The following is a 16,017-nucleotide window of genomic DNA, read 5'->3' as shown; positions in this document are numbered from 1 at the left end:
CTGCTATATCTCATATATTTCCTCTTAATTGGTAGTTCTGTCTAAGGCTTGATTGAATGTAGATTCTTATTCCAGTTTGTATTTCTGTATTAGATGATTTAATTTAATAATGAATCAGGCAGAAATCTCTTTGTTTCACTGAGACTTATTCCATTTAAACACATTGGAAGATTCAGATTCTTTTCCAAAGCACCAATTTTTTTTTTTTTACTAAAACCAGAGCCTCTCCTTAATATATAAGATCCTCTTGTTACAACGTGAAACTGCATAGACCCTCCAGGGAGAAGCTAGTCATCTGTGAACCCAGAGTAGCAGAAGAAAATGGAATTTCAGAGCTAAAATTAAATAGGACCACTTTCAATAAAACCTACAAATTTAAGATCATTTAAAAATGTAAAATTTACCAAATTATTTCAGAATGATCCTAGAGAAACCAACTATACCCCAGATTAGCAAGAATAAACTTACAATGAGGAAACATGCGCCGAGCATCACAGCTTTCATTTTCACATCAAGGTCTAACGGGAACTGGATGCCAAAGTTATCGACATCTGTAAATAACTCTCTCACAAAGCCAGTCCACTGCTTGGAAATCTTGCCAACCACATATTTATCATCAAGAGATTTAATCTAATTTTAAAAAAAGACAAAGAATTCTAGAAAACTAATAATAAAGCTGCTTTCCAAGTAGGAGTAAAATAAAACAAATATTATATTAAAATTATATGCCATTCATATCTATGAACATTATATCACTTATTACATGCATGTAGATTCCCATATCCATTTATAGATTCATTTAAAAAAAACTGTTTCTTTGGTACAGAGAACTAATATGAAAGTAGTTTAGCTGAAATATTTAACATTTTCTATTCTCCATTAAGACATACAGTAATAAGTTAGTTGAATCGAGCCAAAATAAAATTTAAGCAGGAAATATTTCTGTGATGAAATTTCTAGAAGCCATCAGGAAGGTAGTAAGTGAAACTCCTATCTGACTTCTGCTTTAACACAAGCACAGAGAGTTGATATAGGCAGAGTTTTAAAGGTGATGGGAGGCCCCATTATCACCCACTGTCAGTAGGAAAACATGAAATGCCAAGAGCCTGGAAAAGAGGACTGGCAGTTTTGAGTGAAGGTAAGTAACCAATAGTAACTTGATGAGATGCCTCAGGTCAAAGGTTGGGGTACGACTCGACAATAGGAGGAGGATGAACAACGAAAGAGGAAATGCGTATGAAAAAAAAGGCTCCAAAGTAAAGTTTTTCTAATTTTACCGTTCTGCCTGAGGAAGGCCAAGGGCCATGATAAAGAGTTGAACAGCTTATAGCCAGAGAAATGCACCTCACCAAGTGGGCATGTGGAGGCTGAACGTAGTCCACACTTGCCAGGGTATGTATAGGCAGAGTTGTGTCAACCACGAAGAGAAGTGTCCTTTTCAGATGTGTGCAAGGTACCACACGTGCTGGCAACAACCTTTGAAGACCTAGCTTAGGTTGGGACCAGCTACATAAATGTGGGCAAACTAGAAACAGTTGACTCATTTTATTTGGATGTGGGTGGTTAAGTTCTTTAAAAACTTGAAATAAACTTCTAATATGAAAAAACTGTGATAGCATGGATTACTGTTCATCAAATAGTCATTTCAGTCCCCTCCCTCTGTAAGCCCAGTATACTTTCCTGCACATTGAAATTAGGCTTGGCCTTGTGCCTTGTTTGACCAGTGGAGTGTTAGTGGATGTGACACCAGCAGAGACCTTAAACATGGCTGAGTGGTTTTGCCTTGGTCTTGCTCTCCAGTGATCAGCCACTAGAAAGCATGATCCAGGGAGCTTCTGTTGCTGAAGCTCCAGGATGAACATACCTGGAGCAGACCTGAGACCAACTGGCAGCCTAAGTCAGAGCCATCTGAGCCGAGGTATATCAGTTGACCTTCAGACCCATAAGGATGAGAATAAATTCCTGTTTTCTTAAGCCACTGAGCTTTAGGGATTATTTGTTACGCTCTTGTGGCAAAACAAACTAATACAAATTCCCTATTGCACACCTTCATGTTTTATCTGCTCATAGCTGTCATGTAAGGATTTGAAGCTGGTAATAAAACCTTACATTTTATTTTTTAATTCAATTATTTTTAATTTTTGAAAAAATTTTTTTAACAAAATATACAAAAGATAATCAGCCATCATAATCCTACTACTACACTTACCAGATATTAACCCTTCCCCTTTTTGATTACTATAGCAAGAAATTTTAAAATTCACCAAAACTTTATGTAAGAGGTAGACATATAATTTTTTAAAGGAAAGGAACAGAAAAGTGAATAAGGATCTACAACTGAAAAGTCAACAGGACTAGATAATTTTTAGCTAAATTCTAGAAAATATTTTAAAAACAGAAAATCTACATAATAAAATGCTTTCAACTTCTGGAAGCAATAAACTGGTATTATATTACTATTAAATTTATAAACCTATAAATTTAATACAAATAATTGATAAAGGTGTTCTAAAAAGAAATCTATAGGTTCATCTCACAACATAAATATAAATACAAAAATCCAAATAGTACATTAGCACATAGAGCCCAGTATAAAAAATACTATAATAAAGTATAAAATACTAAAAAAAAATCATATAATTCAAAAACATGAGTGTATCCATAGGTCCTGAAAAGGTATTTTATTTATTTATTTTATTAAGCATTTATATAACATTTAGTATATGCTAGGTATATAAATGCTTTACAAGTCTTATGTAATTTTTTCCTCATAATTTCTCTATAGGATATATATAGTATTATTACACACAATTTTCATATGAAAAAATCAAAGCAAAGAGAGGTGAGTCACTTGTCTAAGTTCACACAGATAAGAAGTCATGGAAATGGATTTCAAACCCAGGTGTTCTTCTCCAGAGTCTGTATTCATGACTGTTATGATGCTCTGCTGTTTAGAAAGTTAAGTATCAATTCGTAATAAAAATCTAGGTCAGGGTCAGCAAGCAAGGGTCAATGAGTCTGCAGCAAATTTAGTCTGCACCCTGTTTTTGTAAGTTTTATTTGGACACAGTTACACCCAGTATTTGTGTATTGTGTATGACTACTTTCATGCTAAAATGGCAGACCTGAGTAGTTGTAACAATGACCATATGGCCCAAAACTCTAAAATGTTTTCTATCTCTTCCTTTACCAAAAAAAAAAGAAAAAAAAAAAGTATGCTGATTCTTGCTCTAGATAAAACAGGAATAGTAAAATACTATGAAAAATAGCCAGTATCTTTCTAAATTATGAAACATTTGCTGCTATTTCAATTGAAATCATCAACTTAGTAGGTGTACACAAAATTGGCAAATATTATTCAGTTTTGCTGTAAGAAGTAGGCTGGAAAAGAAAATAAGCTAATTGGCAAATTAGAAGAGTTTCCATGATTTCATTTGCTATGTGATTTTATACCTAGATAAACCAAGTAAATATAGCAAAAGTGCCTTCCAAATTAAACACTAGAATATAGTCACAAGGCTGAATAAGAGGTAAACAAAAATAAATAGCTTTTCTCAATATTAACAATAAGTACCTACAAATAGAAATATTCCTGATTAGTAGTGATAATGCCTGTAAATTACTTAGGACAAATTCAACAAAAGAGATAGAAGTTCTATATGGTCTTATGAAGAATACAAAATTAGATATAAATGAATTAAAATACATTACACTTTTGGGATGAGACAGGTTTAGCATCATAAATATATTAATTAAAAAAAAATCATAAACAGACAATACAATACTAATTGGATTCTAACTTCTGAAAAATTTAATGAAATGATCTTAAGGTTCACATGAAAGGAAACATCTGACAATAGCAAGAAAATATGATAAAATAGAATGATCAGTGACTGTGTGGCTATGACTAAATATAGGATACATCATTGTTACCATAACTGAATTATAAGGCACTACTGTAAGAAAAGTGGTAGCAATGCAATAGAAGAATGAATCTAGAAATTGCTTGTGGAAATTTAATGTATGTCATTTCAACTTAGGAGGAAATGAATAGTTTACTTAATAAATTATGATGACACAGTTGTCCAGCCAACTGAGATATATATTTATAAAACAATGTACAAAAGGGGTAGATTTGTGGAAAATATTTGCAGATCAGAGGACAGAAATACAGATGCAGGGTCAATGTCTTCAACACACAAACTACATTTATGAATTGACAAGAAAAAAATAAACAACCCAATAGAAAATACAGGCAACGGATATTAAAAGATAATTCAAAGAGCAAATACAAGTAGCTAGTAAACTTAGAGAAATGTTCATAATCCCTAATGGTCAGAGAATTACGTATTAGAAATAATCTTCCCCACTCCCACTTGATGATTATAGATTTCCTATTTTAGTTTGCAGTTTGCAATTTATCTAAGCTGTATCTGGGTGTCATTTCTTTTTCTTACCAGAATGGCATCAAGTCTGCAAGATTCTTAGCTATGTATCTCTTTGAATATTATATCAAAACATTCTGTCTCCTCTTTTTTTGTAACTCCTCTTTGGCATATGCAATAGTTTATTCTAGCTTCCATGTCCCTTCAAATTTATATCTTTTCCCCACCTCCTCTTTATAGTCTTAATATGGGTGATCCAGTTCACTAACTCTCTCTTCACCTGTGTCTAATCTATAGCTCATCCTTTCAAATGAGGTTTTATCAATGACTGTTCCTCATTTCTGGAGGTTCTATTTGGCTTGTTTTTATATCCTCCTGGCCTTTATTAATTGTTTCATCCTCCCCTTATGACCCTTTTTGTTTCTTTCTTAGGCTCTTTAATGTCTATTTAGGTATTTCTTGTATGATTGATTACACACTGTTCTATTATATGCAGTTTGGTTTTGGTAGATTAGTTCCTAGAACAGTATACTAATTTTTTAATCTGCTTATGTGGAGATAGGTTTGTTCTGTAGTGATAGAGGGTGACCTTGGTGATCAGTCTCCATCTAGTATGTTTTTGCATTCAATTCTCCCATCTGTATCACCACTCAAGATCAGTTTCTATGTCTTAAGATTCATGAATCATACTGGTGTTATGAATTCAGACCTCAAAATCATAGAGGGGGCTAGATTGGGATATCAGTTTCATGTAGGCATATTTTTTCCTACTCCTAATAGTCCTGGAATAAGACAGATTCCCTCATTATCTCTAAGGGATACAAAGTCTACTTGTCCTTCTTCTACTCACCCGTGGGATAATCTCATGGCTTCACCTACCATCCGTATGCCGAAAACTCTAACATTTTCCCTTACACACCTAAAAACCAACATGACTCAAAAACAAATCATTAGCTTCCCACAAATCAACTGTTTCTCCTTCAAGATTCTTACCCTGGTCAATGGCATCATCATTCAGCTTCTTAAACATCAGACATCAGACCAATAAGACTTTAGAATCATGTCTCAATTTTCTTTCTTCCTCCACTGACATCAAATCTATGAATCAGTACCACTGGGTACACTTATAAATGTCTCTGAATTATTTTTCCCTTTAGAATGACTCTTCTCCATGTTCCATAGTGGTCCCTCATACTGATAATTCCTGCTTTCAAAATTTCTATTATCTAGTATATAGAAAATGATTCAAGGTACTATTTTCTCAATTCCCTCAAAGATGTTATCTAGTTAGCACCATTCTAGATGCACAGGAGAGAAGTTAATTCATTGCCTATAATAGATGCTTTAAGGTATCCACTGAGGAGGGTTGCTGAATGATTTCCAACTTTCTTATCATTAAATATAAGGGTTTCACACTCCAGTATGACTTACTTCACCAGTATTTTTACTTATTTTACATAGATAAAATATATGTCAGCAAAACTTCCATTAATATTCCCTGAAACAACAATTACCTTTCAATCCTCTGGATCTTTTATGGGTATGATAACCCCTACATAGAGAACTATTATTATACATAAACCTATAAAATCTTTAAACATACATAGTTTATATCCCCCCCACATACTATGCATTCTTTGTAAGAGTCTTTATAAAGTCTCTAATTACATCATATGGACTTTTCTTAGGATTGCCTGTCTGCCTCATTAGACACTGAAGTCAGTGAGAGGAGTGATCCATCTTTATATATATAAACAGAGGAATTAAAAATCATATGACTAGCAAAGCCAGGCAGATAATATAAAAGAATGAAGCTGGATAGTGGAAAACCTTGGCAAGTCAGGGGCAGTGGCAGAGTCCCCACTTATTTATCATAAGGGGGCAGTCCTGCTCAGTTTTAGATTTTTGTCCCTTCTGTGGAAATTGTCCAGCTTACCAGATTTTATGCTTATACAAGAGAATCATGGTATCAAGATTAAGTTTTATAATCTCTCGACTTTTAAGCATTTGCAACTAAACAATTTGGGCCATAAGTCTGGGCCCCATTTGTTGAAAACCTGCTGTGATGAAATTCCTCCAGGTAGTAAATACACAGATATATTGTGATTTCTAATAAATGAATTTAATACAAAGATAAAGGAGAGATCACAGAGAAGCATGATTAGGTAGTACGTCATATATTTGTTAAAATTCTCTTTGCATAATTGGGCTTTTTGTAGGAACTCAAAGATGTCAGAGATTTTGAAGAGGGCCTAGAGCACTGGCAGCCTGTGTTTCATGCTAAGGAAGAACCATATGCTTCGGCAATCAGACTTTGATGACAAGGTTAATGTTCCACTTAAAATGTATAACATACGGTACCTCTATACAGAAACCACCAATGTTAGATGCTTTGTTTATATTTATTTGACTACAAATCTCTGCTTCTCTTTTTTCCATTTAGCACAATCAACACTGATGCTTAATCAGAGCAATAACCATCTCTCTGACCAAAGATAAATATGAGGGACACTGAGTCCCTCTTGAGATATCAGGACATACGTATTCATTTAATACATCTGTAACATCCTCCCAGCTTATGTTATTCTTATACTAGGAAAGCAAAACCCATAAACGTTATCACACCTCTTACCTCAAAATCAACATCTGCACAACAGCTGCAGACAATACATGGACCGGTAATTCTTAGTACATCCTCTCTCCTCTCATTTTGAAGTGTAAACTTTGGCAGGCATGGGTGCCAGGTCTGAGTAACATAACCTACTGGTACACCAGGAGGAGCTTGGATTTCTATCTACAAAAGCAAAAAGAATATATAAATTGTAATCATGACAATGTCTAATAAGAACTCTCATTTACTGAATACTTTCTAAGTGTCAGACACTGTTCTAAGCACCACTTAACTCACTCCACATCCTTACCAAGTTGGTACTATTATCCCTGTTTATACAGGAAGTAACTGAGGAACAGAGAGGTTAATTAACTTGTATCAGATTCCCCAGCTGCAAAGTGGAAGAGATGAGACACAAACTCGGGGAGGCTGCATGCACTGTCTCCATTCTGAAGCACTGCTCTACTGGTCTTGTATATTTTAATATTTCCATACTTACAAAAAATGTCTAAATTATTAATAGCTATTTCCTCAAATTCCTTTAAAAACAGTGGTTTAAGTGTATGGACAGAGCGCTGATCACTGGGGCAGTTTTCAAATATGAGTGGCAATAGTGCTAGCATGGAAAGAAAATGGGACCTGGAATCTTGGCTCTGAACATTAGCTGGGTGACTTTGAGAGCATCTCAACATGTTTATCTGTAACTGAGGACTTCCTAGATCTCTTTATTAAGACCAATTGTATAATGTATGCTAATGTGCTCTATAAATTGTCGAGCATATTCCATCAAACTCTCAGTTTTCCCTCAGCTATTCCGATGAATATTATTACATCTAAACTAATTGACATGGAAAACAAAATAATTCAGTATGAACAACTTCAGTTATCCTTTCAAAATAAGAGCAGTATTAGACATCAAATCTCTACGTGCTTGTATCTCTGTGTGCCCTGCTCTCACAGCTACCCGTATGGATGACTGAGTGACCCAGGCAGCTCTGGTTTCAGGCCAATGGAGATACAGGCAAAGGCCAACTTCCTATAAACACTCTGTGCCCTGGCGTCTCCCCTGAGATCCGTGTTCTCTATCAGAGGGCTGTCAAGTACTATGAAAGAGACACCTGGTCTTTATGGAGCTGACGGTGCTCACAATTTGTATACCCCTATTACAGGGACTCAAATATATTACTTTTTTTTTTTCAAATGGAGAACTGAAAAACACAGGAGTTGACATTTCTCAGAGGGGGCCTCTCCTAGGTTTGCTCCTTGTAGGTTGGCTAAAATAATGAGATGAACATATGTGTTCTTTTCCTCACTCTTCTGTCCACTTGCCTCTGGCATGGCATTCGAGGATATTCTCTATGGGGCCCTCCTCTGGCTTTGGCCAGGCCCTCATGGTCATTTCAGGTGAGGGACTTGACCGAGGTGACCTATGTTCTCAGCTCTCTCTGAAGATCAAGAAGTCTGGTCTCTGAGATCTCTGATTTCACCCCCGGGGGGCACACTGCTCAGGGACATGGGGCAAACTGCTCACTCTTTTCCACCTGCCTTCCTTCCTACAATTTACACTCAAGCATAAACCAATAGCTGGTGGACCACTTTTCCTTTAAATCTCATTTGATTATATAAATTCACCAATAAGGTGAAAATTCTTGCAGAACTACTTTGCAAAGTATTTGTAAAAATTACCCTGGTAATTGCTCACTGACCTCCTGCAGGCAGCAGGGAAAACAACAGCTGCTACACCTTAGTGGTCTCTCCAGAGTTATGACTTCTCGGCCCGTATTATCAAGAATCCTTATTGTAAAAGGCCTAGAAGGCCCACAGCAGTTTCGGGTACAGCAATCAGTATCCTCTGCTGCAAAGTAAATCCTCTGTCCAAGGCTGTTCTTAATTTCATATTTGTTACAAGTTTCAAAACCTGTTAAGACTAAAAACATAAAAGAGAGAATCACTATGACTATTGTGTTAAAAGAATAATCAATCTATCCTAAGATACTACAATATCTAGTTATACCATTTTAAGATGATACTTCATATAACACAGGAGGAAGAAAAGGAAAGATGTTTAGAGATGGTCTAAACAGAGAAAAAAAGGCAAAGGGAATGGAGGAGAGGGTATTAAAGTACAAAGAAATTAGGAATTCCTGTATGAGACATGCAAGAGACAACAACTCGTATCTTCCCAATTCCATGGACCCGTGTCAGAAAGGGAGACTTTGCTGTGAGGGATGGTGCCGTGCTGTCGATGGTCACAGTCGTGCTAGGTGAATGCAGAAAATGTCTACTTGTCACGTATTCAGCTATGGAGGGGAATATAGGATGATTGCTATGTTTATGCACCATATAGTATTATATTAAGTAAATTGGCTTGAGATATAGTTTTATAAACCACAGTCATGGCTTCTCTTTCTGCGCTGTGTGAAGAAGGTGTGAGAGGGCTTTCTCTCAATGCACACATGTGAAGAGGGAGAGAGTGAAAATGGAAGGTGAGGTAGGACGTCACCCTGGGCCCAGGGCACCCTTGTTTAGCTCAGCAGTGGTTGTTCAGAAGTGGGAAATGGGTATTAGACAAGGGGAAAGATGCTTGGCAACCAAGGCTGCAAGTCGGAGGATGCCAGACCACTGGCATCCTAAGTGAACTCTGTACCTTAGCAGGGGCTAATCTCTTCACAGGGGAAACAGAGATGTGCTAAATACTGACACCCACGTGGTATCTTACCAAAGGGCTTCCCACATTGAACCACACTTTGGAAACCTCTCCTTGCTTAAAGCCAGGAGGGAGCAATTCATGGTGTCACTTGTCCACAGCCCTCATTAACATGGGTCATAGGGTATTAGAAGCCACCAACATAATGAGCAATTAAAAGAAACAGAGAGACAAAAATCACTCTCTAATATTGGTGTGGATGGACTTTTAGTCAGATAGAGATGTTCTTCACATATTTTATCGCCATGACCTCCCTTAAGTATCTTTGCTCCGACTCAGGCCCTGACCCTGCCTTTAAAAGAACCACCCTTTACCTCAATATCAGCCAGTCAAATATTTCATGTGAAAAAATTAAACTGATTCATGAAATGGGATCTATTACCTAACTGTTTCATTAAGTAGCTTAATCTGAAAATTCTTCAGCTTGTTTATCTGTGTAATGAGATCAGTGGGCTTACACAATCTAAGCTTCCTTCTAGTTACTGAAAAAAGGAAAACAAATAAAACAAGAGAATTCTATGGTTATGTCTTTATTGTCTATTAAGTTTTGAATTGGGAAATGTTAAGTGCCTGTCATAGTCTCAGGTGCTAAAAATGAACTGAGTAATCTTTATTTCTTTATACTGCTCGTAACGTTAAAATATAAACCTTCAGTTGGAGACAAAAAGAAAAGAAAATTAGACTTCCTTTAAAAAACTCAAGAATTTATAACTACTAAATTTGAAATTTATATTTCATGATTAATACATATATATTTCCAAATATATACATAAAACTTATAAATCTTAAAACTATAAATGGAGTGCTATATAATGTGTAGTGTCTGGTTTTTTGGTTTTTATAATGTCAAAAATAAATTCCCTAAAATGAATCATTAAAAAAGTTGAGAATATAAATTATCATACTATGAAGAGTTCCTTTCCAGAGAAAATGTAATGTAAACAAACTAATAAAAATGAGAACATCCTAAATATCGAAGTGTACATTACAAGTAATTTAAGTGTAATAAGCAACAATTATATATTCTAACCAAATACCAACCATATTTCTACAGTAGTACAATTCACATTATAATTTCTATCAGTGGAAAAGAACTTTGCAAAGATGTGAAGAAAGAGTTAATAGATATATTCTAAAATCTATTAGAGTTTTCACTGAACTCTTTATACCTATAAGGAGGATACTGTAGTGCATGAATCTACCCAGATTGCCTTTCCCCTGGCAGCAGTCCTGAAACATCTAGTGGCTTCTTAAGTTTACTTTGCACGTGACGAGCACTGGACCTAAGGAAACAGCTGTAGGAGTCAGGCCCCATCCATAGGAGCACCAGTGGCGTTCTAGGAAGTCAGGCCTCTCGGCCGGCTGGTCAACACCCTCCAGTGCAGTGTCCGTGTGCCCAAGATGATAATCCACAGCCCGTGGAACAAAGGGTTTTATAGGGTTCCTCTGAACTCCCAAGAGAAACTGTGGGCAGTAATGTGATTTTCCAAAACATCCCCATCCATCCAAATTCAGAGTTCACTTGCTTTGGAAATGTATTTACTAAGGTAACTGAACTACTGCATGTGGCTCTGTGACAACTGCAAGGACATCACAAACTGGGGAAAAAACAGTTGAAGGGATAGAGGTTAGGCAAAGTGACAGACTCACTGAAATGATTTCTAGAGAGAAGGGGGAACAACAGTAAGTTGTTTTTGTTTTGTTTTTTTTAATAAAGGGTATGTCTGTATTATTTTACATTTTTATTTATTTATTTATTTATTTTTGGCTGTGTTGGGTCTTCGTTTCTGTGCGAGGGCTTTCTCTAGTTGTGGCAAGCGGGGGCCACTCTTCATCACGGTGCGCGGGCCTCTCACTGTCGCGGCCTCTCTCGTTGCGGAGCACAGGCTCCAGACGCTCAGGCTCAGTAGTTGTGGTTCACGGGCCCAGTTGCTCCGCGGCATGTGGGATCCTCCCAGACCAGGGCTCGAACCCGTGTGCCCTGCATTGGCAGGCAGATTCTCAACCACTGTGCCACCAGGGAAGCCCAACAGTAAGTTTTGACTGGTTTCCTTCTAAGTTAGGGTCTGTATCAAGAGGAGAGATGTCCAGCATAATAGTATTTTACCGCTTGACTCCTAATTTCAAGAAATGAGCTGCTGATAATCCTTATCAATTCATTATCACAAAGAGAGACATTTGTAAATAACCAGTTTTAATATCCAGCATCACTGAAGGTGTTATATCTGTGGTTGGTGATATGCCTTTATCTGCATAAATGTCCTCTCTTCCTAGAAATATGATAAATACAATGAATACATACCTTCCAGAAGTTCAATTTGCTGATGAATCAATAGTTGATCTATCTATTATAATAAAAAAAAATTAAGCTGTAACTATGTATCATATGTTATTAAGCCAAACAAATTAACATGAGTGTTCTTATATTTTAAAAGAATGTATATAATCAATTATCAACATTTATCAATATTATCGATATTTAATAATTGTTTATATTACTTCTAGATATAAAATTAAAGTTAATATATTTTTAACTGAAAAAAAAAATATTGAACGTGTTCACTATTAATGTGGGCAAATTCAGGTCAAACAAAATGGACTTACACTGGAATCCCTATAAAAATTAGAAAAAAATGTACCTTCCAGAAGGGCCTAAGAAATATTAAGACCTTTTCAGCCATTTAAAGAGCTTTTTTCTACAAATCTAAACATTTTCTTTTTCTTTCTTTTGATATCATTTGTAGTAGGTGATAACTTCCCCGAACATTTTGTAAGGGCCTAATTTAAAAAAAAAAAAAATCTGCTTAGGGTATTTCTTAGAGAATTTAGGAACTACCAGAATTCTTTTTTTTCTTAACATCTTTATTGGAGTATAATTGCTTTACAATGTTGTGTTAGTTTCTGCTATATAACAAACTGAAGCAGCCATATGTATACATATATCCCCATATCCCCTCCCTCTTGCGTCTCCCTCTCACCCTCCCTGTCCCACCCCTCTAGGTGGTCACAAAGCACCAAGCTGATCTCCCTGTGCTATGCAGCTGCTTCCCACTAGCTAGCTATTTTACATTTGGTAGCATATATATGTCAATGCCACTCTCTCACTTCGTCCCAGCTTACCCTTCCCCCTCCCTGTGTCCTCAAGTCCGTTCTCTACATCTGCGTCTTTATCCTGTCCTACCCCTAGGTTCGTCAGAACCATTTTTTTTTTTTTTTTAGATTCCATATATATGTGTTAGCATACGCTATTTGTTTTTCTCTTTCTGACTTACTTTGTATGACAGACTCTAGGTCCATCCACCTCACTACAAATAACTCAATTTCATTTCTTTTTATGGCTGAGTAATATTCCATTGTATATATGTGCCACATCTTCTTTATCCATTCATCTGTCGATGGACACTTAGGTTGCTTCCATGTCCTGGCTATTGTAAATACAGCTGCAATGAACATTGTGGTACATGACTCTTTTTGAATTATGGTTTTCTCAGGGTATATGCCCAGTAGTGGGATTGCTGGGTCGTATGGTAGTTCTATTTTTAGTTTTTTAAGGAACCTCCATACTGTTCTCCATAGTGGCTGTATCAATTTACATTCCCACCAACAGTGCAAAATTCTTATAGGCTGCCCAAGTGCATTGTGGTAAATTAAATTAGTGCAGAGAGTGCAAGAGAGACAATTCATTTACTGAAAACTAATCTACCAGATTTCTAATGGCAGACAAATACTAAATCTCACATTGCTGAGATAAGCTATCATGTAGTTCATTAAAATCCAGGAATTTATTTTTTCTTATTGGTAGCATTAATAAAATTGGGTCTTCTAAAGAACAAAAGGAACATAAAAATGTAATTTTCTTAATTATAATGAAAGGTAGGTCATATTATACACAAATCAATAACCCCTTTCTTGGTACCACTTATGGAAAATCAACACTAAATCGAGTTTGATGGTTCTTTCCAACTCCTAGGAAATTATTCAGTATTGGGATTAAAGGGCACAGGATCCAGAACTAAGGTTCCAGAAGTAAAAAGCCATTCCCAGTTCCTCTGCATTTTGATGTTAGGCGAATTATGTAACTTCTCTGGACCTTAGTTTCTTCTTCTGTAAAATGGTGATAATTATAGCACTTGTATATCACAGAATTTTTTAAAAAGAATTATATTAGGAATTATACTTAGGAACAAAGCCTGGAAGCTTAATAAAGGTTTGCTATTAGCTATCATTGCAGATTATATTCAAGATCATAGAAAATACAATTTCCTAAGACATTTTCATTTTGCTTTAAAAGTAAACCTGACCTAGAAGAATTAGAGTAATCTGTAAGCAAAACAGGTTGTTTTACCATTTCAGGCTTTTGTGAATTGGCCAATTGTTAATCTCACTAAGTAAACTGGAAGCACAGTTTTGTTTTTAATGAGTCTTTTATGCATTGAATTACCTGAGTCAAATATTCCAATCCGGGTGGACAGTTTAATGGAGGTGGTGGTGCTGGCATCCATGGTACCCCTGCAGGCACGCCTGGCTGACTAGTCACTGGTTGGTATGGGACAGGAAAGCCGACTGGGCCAGCACCTGAATAGCCAGCTGACGGGACTGGATAGCCAGCCTGGGTGCCAGGATAGCCGGTATATCCTGGAGGTCCTGAAATATGAACATGTGAAATTATGTGTAACTGCAGAGAAAAATGCAAACTTCAACTCTTTTAGGATCACCCCAGCTATCTACAAACTACAATTTCTACTTAGAAATCCTGTTTCTAAGAAGCTTAAGGTTTGTGTTTTTCTCTCTCAGTGATTTTTCAATGAAATACCTGTGGTTTCAGGTCCACTCCTATTTTGAGGGTTTTAGGCTGTGTTTGGAGTTGCCCCACAGCCTTACCCTTATCATTCAAAACTCAGGTGAAAATATGCTTGAAATCTAATAAAGTGAAAGAAAGTCAACGACGATCTAGAGTCAGGTACAAAAAAAAAAATGGCTTCCTGGAAAAGAGGGATGGCATTGAGTAGAAAGCCCAAAATAAAGGCTTTGAGTCAGCATTTCTAGGACCAAACCACCCTGTAAAAAATGATAATTCTAGAATTCCAACAAGTGACATTTCTTATCTGTATAGAACTGCTAGTGGTTTTGTCCCCTCATGGCATATTTGGCAAGGTCTGGAGACCCTTCTGGCTGTCATAATTGAAGGGAGGGGGATACTGGCATCTGGTGGGTAGAAGCCAGGGATGCTGCTAAATACCCTACAAGGACCGGGCTTCCCTGGTGGCGCAGTGGTTGAGAATCTGCCTGCCAATGCAGGGGACACGGGTTCGAGCCCTGGTCCGGGAAGATCCCACATGCCGCGGAGCAACTAGGCCCGTGAGCCACAACTACTGAGCCTGCGCGTCTGGAGCCTGTGCTCCGCAACAAGAGAGGCCACGATAGTGAGAGGCCCGCGCACCGCGATGAAGAGTGGCCCCCACTTGCCACAACTAGAGAAAGCCCTCGCACAGAAACGAAGACCCAACACAGCCATAAATTAATTAATTAATTAATTAATTAAAAAAAAAAACAAAACTGGTGAATTTAAAAAAAAAAAAAAAAAAATCCTACAAGGACCAGAACAGTGCCCTGAAAAAAAAAAGAATTATCCATCCTGAAATATTGTAGTGCCTTTGTTGAGAAACCCTAGTATAGCGGTAAGCGTATGTCATTCCTTCCAGTACTGCCCAGATACTCCTCTGGGTTAACAATTTACCTGAAGTTTTAACTCATGGTGTATTCCATTCCTAAAACCCTCCACATGAAAAAAAAAAAAAAGTTAAGTTATGATATTAGGTTACAAATGTAAATTTCACGGTTTGGCACCCTAAGCTCTCTGGAAAATACAGTTTGAGAACCAAGGAAGGTAAAACCTTATAGTAGGCAAAATTGTCTCAAGTACTTATTAAGCACAGTAGAGGAAGAAATGAGTATATACTCTATTCCACATGAATTTGTGATTACAAATATGACGCTTCATAACTTTACAACTTAAATGAATAGTCTGCAGAGTAGCTGTTCCATAGGAATGGAGGATGTAGTTGCAAAGAACTGTGTCCCACAACGTTTTAACAGTTAAGGCTATGCAAAGTTTAACACTTAGAGCAGGAAAATTGTGAATACTTTTAAGTGGAATACTGACAACAAAATACATACACCAATAAAAAGTAAGACTCGGAAGACAGACTAAACCTCATAGCAGTGTCTTTTAAATATAGTTTTATAATTTATTCCCTCTTAAATGAATAAATATTTACAGACGATCTATAATGTGATTGGGTCTAGAATCAGAG

At 36.6% G+C, this 16,017-nt stretch overlaps 1 protein-coding gene across 4 annotated transcripts in view; it reads right to left on the bottom strand.

Moving 5' to 3' along the window:
* PLSCR1 (phospholipid scramblase 1) overlaps positions 1 to 16,017 on the bottom strand; it is a 32,096-nt gene that overhangs the window by 3,197 nt on the left and 12,882 nt on the right. For all 4 annotated transcript variants that reach the window (XM_082394479.1, XM_082394476.1, XM_082394477.1 and 1 more), the window contains 5 exons: positions 14,145 to 14,347; positions 12,006 to 12,048; positions 8,703 to 8,923; positions 7,018 to 7,179; positions 469 to 630 (listed from right to left, as the gene is read on the bottom strand). In XM_082394479.1, coding sequence (XP_082250605.1) covers positions 469 to 630; positions 7,018 to 7,179; positions 8,703 to 8,923; positions 12,006 to 12,048; positions 14,145 to 14,347 — 791 coding nt within the window. The remainder of the gene's footprint in view (positions 1 to 468; positions 631 to 7,017; positions 7,180 to 8,702; positions 8,924 to 12,005; positions 12,049 to 14,144; positions 14,348 to 16,017) is intronic.

Source organism: Balaenoptera borealis (assembly GCF_965194805.1).
Source record: "Balaenoptera borealis genome assembly, chromosome: 5".
In the NCBI taxonomy this organism is placed as follows: Eukaryota; Metazoa; Chordata; class Mammalia; order Artiodactyla; family Balaenopteridae; genus Balaenoptera; species Balaenoptera borealis.
Note: the sequence above shows the minus strand (reverse complement) of the source record. Positions and strands in the feature narration are given on the sequence as shown.